The sequence below is a fragment of the Coregonus clupeaformis genome, chromosome 29, assembly GCF_020615455.1.
Source record: "Coregonus clupeaformis isolate EN_2021a chromosome 29, ASM2061545v1, whole genome shotgun sequence".
NCBI classification, from domain to species: Eukaryota; Metazoa; Chordata; class Actinopteri; order Salmoniformes; family Salmonidae; genus Coregonus; species Coregonus clupeaformis.
In genome coordinates, this window is record NC_059220.1 from 9432202 (window position 1) to 9440378 (window position 8177).

Sequence of the window (8177 nt, forward strand, 5' to 3'; positions counted from 1 at the left end):
TCCGGATCAGAGAGGGGGACGAGTGGTTGACGGGTTTCAATACACCGATGGGTCACTTCGAGTATCAGGTGATGCCGTTTGGACTGACCAATGCTCCAGCGGTATTCCAGAGTATGGTGAACGACGTCCTGAGAGATATGATCGGTCTCTTCGTGTTTGTTTACCTGGATGACATTCTGATCTTCTCGAAGGAACCTTCCGACCACGTCCAGCATGTCCGGCAGGTTCTGCAGCGATTGTTGGAGAATCGTCTGTTCGTGAAGGCCGAGAAGTGCGAGTTTCACGCCCACACTACATCCTTTCTCGGGTACATCATCTCCAGGGGTGAGATTAGGATGGATCAGGAGAAGGTTAGAGCGGTTCTGGAATGGGTCCAGCCCGGTACGAGATTGCAACTCCAGAGATTTTTGGGGTTTGCGAATTTCTACCGCAGATTCATCCGGGATTACAGCCGTGTGGCCGCTCCATTAACTGCCTTGACTTCCAGTATCAGGACCTTCAAGTGGAATCCGGAGGCGGATCGTGCGTTTCTGGATTTGAAGAGGCGATTCACCAACGCACCGATTCTCTCTCAACCGGACACGGCCCGTCAGTTCGTCGTTGAAGTGGACGCGTCGGATGTGGGAGTTGGCGCCATCCTGTCGCAGCGATGCTCCACGGACAGTAAACTCCATCCCTGCGCCTACTACTCTCGTCGCCTTTCGCCTGCAGAGAGGAATTACGATGTGGGTAACCGGGAGCTTCTCGCGGTGAAACTTGCCTTGGAGGAGTGGCGCCACTGGTTGGAGGGGCGGAGCAACCGTTTATTGTCTGGACTGACCACAAGAATCTTGCTTACGTGCAATCGGCTAAACGTCTCAACTCCCCGTCAGGCCAGGTGGGCGTTGTTTTTCGGACGATTCAAGTTTGCCCTGACGTTCCGACCTGGATCTAAGAACGGCAAGGCGGACGCCTTGTCCCGGATGTTCTCCAAGACGGAGGAGAGTGGGTCCAAGACCGAGACTATTCTCCCCCGGAACTGCGTCGTGGGAGCAGTGATGTGGAAGATTGAGGAGGAGGTGCTGGCGGCCCTTCGGACTCAGCCCGGTCCCGGTAACGGTCCACCCGGTCGGTTGTTTGTGCCTGAGTCGGTTCGTCCTGCTGTCCTCAAATGGTCCCACGCCAGCAAGATGGCTTGTCACCCCGGCGTGGCTCGGACTATGGCGTTTCTTCGCAGACGTTTTTGGTGGCCTGCCATGGCCGAGGATACTCGGGGTTTTGTTGCTGCCTGTCCAGTGTGTGCGCAGAATAAGAGTACCAATCGGCCCAGCTCTGGACTACTTCATCCCCTTCCTATTCCCCGGCGTCCATGGTCGCATCTGGCCCTGGACTTCGTCACGGGGTTGCCCGCTTCTGAGGGGAACACGGTCGTTCTGACTATCGTGGACAGATTCAGCAAGTTCGCCCACTTTGTGCCTATTGCCAAGCTTCCCTCTGCCTCGGAGACGTCCGAGATCCTGGTTAGGGAGGTTTTCAGGGTCCACGGTTTGCCCAGTGATATCGTTTCCGACCGTGGCCCTCAGTTTACCTCTGCTGTCTGGAAGTCCTTCTGTTTGGCCATTGGAGCTACAGTCAGTCTCACATCTGGTTTTCACCCCCAATCCAATGGTCAGGCGGAGAGAGCCAACCAGAAGATGGAATCCACGCTACGCTGTCTGGTCTCTTCCAACCCCACCTCCTGGGCCTCTCAGTTGCCTTGGGTTGAGTATGCCCACAATACTCTCCCCTACATCTGCCACTGGGATGTCTCCCTTCCAGTGCCTGTATGGCTACCAACCTCCCCTGTTCCCTTCTCAGGAGAAGGAGCTCTCAGTGCCTTCTGTTCAGGCCCATATTCGGCGTTGCCACCGGACCTGGCATCGGGCCAGAAAGGCACTCCTTAGAGGTTCGGACCGGTATCAGCTCCAGGCGAATCGTCGCCGGATCCCCGCTCCCACCTATACCATCGGAGATAGGGTTTGGTTGGCCACACGGGATCTTCCGTTACGGACTGAGTCTAGGAAGTTGTTACCGAAGTTTATTGGTCCGTTTGTGGTGGAGAAGGTGATCAATCCAGTGGCAGTGCGACTCAAACTACCGAGGACGCTCAGAGTCCATCCCACCTTTCATGTCTCCTGCCTCAAGCCTGTCTTCCTCAGTCCTCTGTTGCCTCCTCCGCCTCCTCCTCCTCCTCCTCGGATGATCGGAGGTGGTCCTGCCTACACGGTGCGTCGCATTATGGATTCCAGACGGCGGGGCCGGGGTTTCCAGTATCTCGTGGACTGGGAGGGGTATGGTCCTGAGGAGAGGAGTTGGATTCCGCGGCGACAGGTCCTAGATGCGGATCTCATCAGGGACTTTTACCGCCTCCATCCTGGCGCTCCGGGAGTCCGCCCGGTGGCGTTCGTCGGAGGGGGGTACTGTAACGATCCCGGCTGTCTGAGTCGGGGTCTGGTCGTAATCTCCAGTTTCCCGAGGGTTCGGGAACGCTCCGGGGAGCGCTCTGGTTTCCGCACCTGCTTCCTATTAGCAATCTGCACACCTGGGCCTAATCAGCACCTTTCTTAGGCTCTGGCCCAACATCCAGTTCCTGCCGGATCGTTAGCCATGAACAGTAGGTGTACTGTGTATCAGTTCAAGAGTATCTTGCGTGAGTTTTGTTATTTTGTACTTTGTTGAGTTTTGTGTTCTTACCTCCGTTTTTGTTCCACCTGCAGTCACACGTCCGGAACCTTCACTCCACCTCTGCCTGATGGTCGGCGGCTGCCGAGCCATCACTGGACCCAGACTGCACCCCCAACTACTCAACCACGCCGCCCGCTCTGTCCCTGGATTATACTGCACCTTTTTGTCGTATCTAATAAACCCTCACCTTCGTTCAACTCTCCTTGTCCTGGTCTGCTTTTGGGTTCTGGCTGAGGGAACTGTGACATCTACAGTGTTAATAAAAATGTGATCGATACATGTGGATGATCTTGTTCCTGTAGTGTTTGTAAACACCCTGGTAGGTTGATTAATAACCTGAACCAGATTACAGGCACTGGTTACAGTAAGAAGCTTCCTCTTGAGCGGACAGCTTGATGAAAACCAGTCAATATTCAGGTCCCCAAGAGAGTAGACCTCTCTGTTTACATCACATACACTATCAAGCATTTCACACATATTGTTTATATATTGACTGTTTGCACTTGGTGGCCTATAGCGACACCCCAAAAGGAAGGACTTTAGATGTGGCAAGTGAACCTTCAACCACAACACGTCAATAACACGTGACATACGATCTTCTCTAAGCATTACAGGGATATGGCTCTGAATATATACAGCAACACCTCCCCCATAAGCATTTCTGTCTCTTCTATAGATGTTATATTCTTGTATTGCTACTGCTGTATCATCACATGAATTATCTAAGTGAGTCTCAGAAATGACTAATATATTAATGTTATCTGATGTTTGCAAGTTATTGATTTCATTAACCTTATTTCTAAAGCTACATATATTAATATGGGATATTTTCAGCCCTTTCCTGGGTAGCTTATCAGAGATAGACATAATACTGAAAAGATCAAACAAAGCAAGATAAAAAAAATATACAGTTTAAGTTGGAAGTTTAAATGTATTTGGCTAAGGTGTATGTAAACTCAGTTTTTCACAATTCCTGACATTTAATCCTAGTAAAAATTCCCAGTCTTAGGTCAGTTAGGATCACCACTTTATTTTAAGAATGTGAAATGTCAGAATAATAGTAGAGAATGATTTATTTCAGCTTTTATTTCTTTCATCACATTCCCAGTGGGTCAGAAGTTTACATACACTCAATTAGTATTTGGTAGCATTGCCTTTAAATTGTTTAACTTGGGTCAAACGTTTCGGGTAGCCTTCCACAAGCTTCCCACAATAAGTTGGGTGAATGTTGGCCCATTCCTCCTGACAGAGCTGGTGTAACTGAGTCAGGTTTGTAGGCCTCCTTGCTCGCACACGCTTTTTCAGTTCTGCCCTCAAATGTTCTATATGATTGAGGTCAGGGCTTTGTGATGGCCACTCCAATACCTTGACTTTGTTGTCCTTAAGCCATTTTGCCACAACTTTGGAAGTCTGCTTGGGGACATTGACCATTTGGAAGACCCATTTGGTTGGGATGGTGTTCTACGGCTTGCAAGCAACCCCCTTTTTCCTCCAAACATAACGATGATCATTATGGCCAAACAGTTATATTTTTGTTTCATCAGACCAGAGGACATTTCTCAAAAAAAGTACGATCTTTGTCCCCATGTGCAGTTGCAAACCGTAGTCTGGCTTTTTTATGGCGGTTTTGGAGCAGTGGCTTCTTCCTTGCTGAGCAGCCTTTCAGGTTATGTCGATATAGGACTCGTTTTTACTGTGGATATAGATACTTTTGTACCTGTTTCCTCCAGCATCTTCACAGGGTCCTTTGCTGTTGTTCTGGGATTGATTTGCACTTTTCGCACCAAAGTACTTTCATCTCTAGGAGACAGAACGCGTCTCCTTCCTGAGCGGTATGATGGCTCCGTGGTCCCATGGTGTTTATACTTGCGTACTATTGTTTGTACAGATGAACGTGGTACCTTCAGGTGTTTGGAAATTGCTCCCAATGATGAACCAGACTTGTGGAGGTCTACAACTTCTGAGGTCTTGGCTGATTTCTTTTGATTTTCCCATGATGTCAAGCAAAGAGGCACTGAGTTTGAAGGTAGGCCTTGAAATATATCCACAGGTACACCTCCAATTGACTCAAATGATGTCAATTAGCCTATCAGAAGCTTCTAAAGCCATGACATCATTTTCTGGAATTTTCCAAGCTGTTTAAAGGCACAGTCAACTTAGTGTATGTAAACTTCTGACCCACTGGAATTGTGATACAGTGAATTATAAGTGAAATAATCTGTCTATAAACAATTGTTGGAAAATGACTTGTGTCATGCACAAAGTCATAACCAACTTTCCAAAACTATAGTTTGTTAACAAGAAATGTGTGGAGTGGTTGAAAAACGAGTTTTAAATGACTCCAACCTAAGTGTATGTAAACTTCCAAATTCAACTGTACATTCAGCAGTCCATTAATCAATTGGTGTGTGTGTGTGTGCTGCGGGGTTGAAGCTACGAATCCATAGGCTTGGCTCTCTCATCCCTTCCAGGCTTCTGGGAAGGAGGGTGGACAATGAGCCTGTCATAGGGGATGTAAGCAATGTCCCCACGCGCTCTGGCAGCTTTCATGGCTGGGATAAGTTCTTTCCTCTTCTGGCGCACAGCTTCAGGATAGTCCTCGTTGAGAAAGATATACATTCCTCTCATGTTCATGGCTCTTTCCAGAACAGCTATCCTGCCATTGAACCTCAGGAACTTGACCACTATCGGCCTGGGCCTGTCACCTGGGCTGGTGTTGAGTTTTCCAGTCCTGCGGGCCCGCTCCACCTCAATCTTCCTGTGGTCCATCTTCAATTTCTCAGAGATCCTTTCCCTCACTTTGTCCTCAGACTCCATCCAGGTCTCATGTGGAGATTCTGCAATTCCGTCCACAACCATGTTGTTACGCCTTGATTGTCCCTCGAGACAATCTGATTTATCCGTCATTGTTATCATGGATTCACACACAGAACGGACCTCTCTCAATGGCTTACAGATTGCTGTAATCTTGCCATTCACCTGTTTCAACTCATCGAGCTGACCCTGGGAGAACTGCAAACTGTTCTTTAGGTCCTGGACCTCTCTGGTCAGGTCGTCCATTATTTTATTTGTCGAATCCACCAGTATTTGGACAAAGCACTTGAAGCGATTTTCTTGTTGTTGTAACAACTGCTTGTAGAACTATTTTTGTTCATTTAAAATATCCTTCACGTGTGATAGAGACACCACTGTCCTTGACAACGGCACTCCCACCGGCTTTGGTCTTTATCATGGTAGCTAGCAACGTAGGTTACGCTGTTACACCTCGCAGTTCCAGATAGGGCAGGTCACAGGGATAATTGAAAACAACAAACAGCAGGGATCTAGACAGCCACAAACACAGGACAATCCGCGGTCCCAGCCACAATGGTTAACCACGTCGCGGGCTGCATTCAAGCCCTTGATATGCTGCTAGCTAGCAGCTAGACTAGCTGCAACGCCAAATAGCTCCTCAGACCCATCCTTGGTCGGCAGGATCACTGGACAGAGACTAGCAATCCCAGCAACTGATGCCAACTGTGTCGCGGGATCCAAACCAAAAAGTTAGCTAGCTACTAAGCTAGTTAGCTAGCTACTAAGAACTAGATGCAGAAAATAAACCGCATAGTGGGCCAATTTCTGCAACAACTAAGAGCGTTCTTCTCCACTGTTTTGGTGCCCTGGCTACCACACTTTGAATTATATCGGCCTTACATATTTGAGTTCGAAATTCTAATAATATAACTTAATTTCTGTAATATTCTGAAAGAGGCGTTTTGACTTATTTAGTTCATGCATCTTCCCTATAGGTTTTCTGACAGCTGTTCTCCAGAACAGTGCTCGACAGAAGAATGTGCCTGTGGACTCTCTGTCTTTCACCTATCATGTTCAACCCATGGATGAGCGCTCCATCAACTGGAGCAAAGTGGCAGACAAAACTAAGCTCCTTTTTGAGGTAACTACAGTAGCTAAAAGTTTGACTGGGTACATAATTTAATAATACCAATCTAGAAATAGTTGGTAGCAATTAAAGGGATAGCGCACCCAAAAGACAACATTAATCAGATGGTCTACTACTATTTTCAGGGTCAGGAAACATCTGACATTTGTAATCAGGGTGAACTATCCCTCTAACATTGTACGTTAGATCCACGGTGAGAATTGGTATACCATCTTTCTCCCAGGGCCCAGCTCCACCAGATGAGGGCGTGTTGGTGTATGGGCTTTACCTTGACGGAGCCAGCTGGGACCCTGTCTCCCACACCCTGCAGGAGCTCCAACACAACATCAAACACTGCCCTGTGCCTGAGATACACTTCCTACCCTGCCAGGTAGAGGGCTCACCTTCTCATTTAACCGTTCAATCCACTGAATATCACTTCAGCATATTACCCACCGTTCTTCATACAGTGGATCTAGCATTGTCTGCATATTTGTCTTGGACCGTCTTGCTGTTTTTGTTGTGAGAGCTCTGGTGAGAACGATTTCCTATATGTTCATGACATAAACTTGAGTTTTATTCTCGGGATATCAGAGGGTGATTTTTATTTATTTAAAGTAGCTTATTTGACCATCCCTATGTTGTGTTTGGTTGGCCAGGTATCTGATGATGCTGTGGCTGTGCCTTCTACAGAGTCTCCTGGGGACCTCCAGTTCTATGACTGTCCCCTGTACCGTACCTTCAAGCGGGCAGGCTTCCTCTCCTCCTCAGGCATCTCTACTAACTTCATCACAGCTGTGTCTCTACCCACCTCAGAGTGTCCTACTCACTGGGTCTTCAGGGGCACTGCCCTCCTCTGCCAACCTAATGAATGAACTAACTCAATACTAACTGTTTACACTAAAGCTATGAGTGAACTCATTACTAACTAATTAAAAACGAATTGAGAAAGACTTTCAAATATATACATTATTATCAGCAGCAGTAAGGACTGTGAAACCTGAAATACTATGAAAAATGTTTTTCTCATTTTCAAAACAATGAAAAGGTCTCAATAGTTGTTTAAACCTGAGGAGAGGAAGCCTGTGGTCCTCTGTAGCTCAATTGGTAGAGCATGGCGCTTGTAACGCCAGGATAGTGGGTTCGATCCCCGGGACCACCCATACGTAAAAATTTATGCACACATGACTGTAAGTCGCATTGGATAAAAGCGTCTGCTAAATGGCATATTATTATTATTATTATTATAAACATATTTGGTTGTCATACTTACAGTACTTAGACACACCGGGCCAACAGGACAAAGTCGCCCATTGGAACACATTATTGAAAGTACTACTCAGTTCCACAAATGATAGAAAGATATTTTCTCATTGACAGCTGCACAGCAGTATCAGACTAGCAGTACTCAAGTAGTTCTGTGTTTCCTCAGGGGTTCTGCCCCTTGATATGTCTTTATACCTTGCAGCAAAACAAATGGTCCATTCAAATCTGTCTCCGGAAGTATACAACAACATGACCTTGGGTTTATCTTTGATTTCAGAACATGAAATAC

At 47.3% G+C, this 8177-nt stretch overlaps 1 protein-coding gene across 1 annotated transcript in view; it reads left to right on the forward strand.

Moving 5' to 3' along the window:
• LOC121544248 (dynein axonemal heavy chain 6) overlaps positions 1-7766 on the forward strand; it is a 129822-nt gene extending 122056 nt beyond the window's left edge. Inside the window, exons 79-81 of the mRNA XM_045209045.1 lie at positions 6492-6637; positions 6867-7013; positions 7282-7766. Coding sequence (XP_045064980.1) covers positions 6492-6637; positions 6867-7013; positions 7282-7497 — 509 coding nt within the window. The 3' untranslated portion in view covers positions 7498-7766. The remainder of the gene's footprint in view (positions 1-6491; positions 6638-6866; positions 7014-7281) is intronic.
• The last annotated feature ends 411 nt before the right edge of the window (positions 7767-8177 follow it).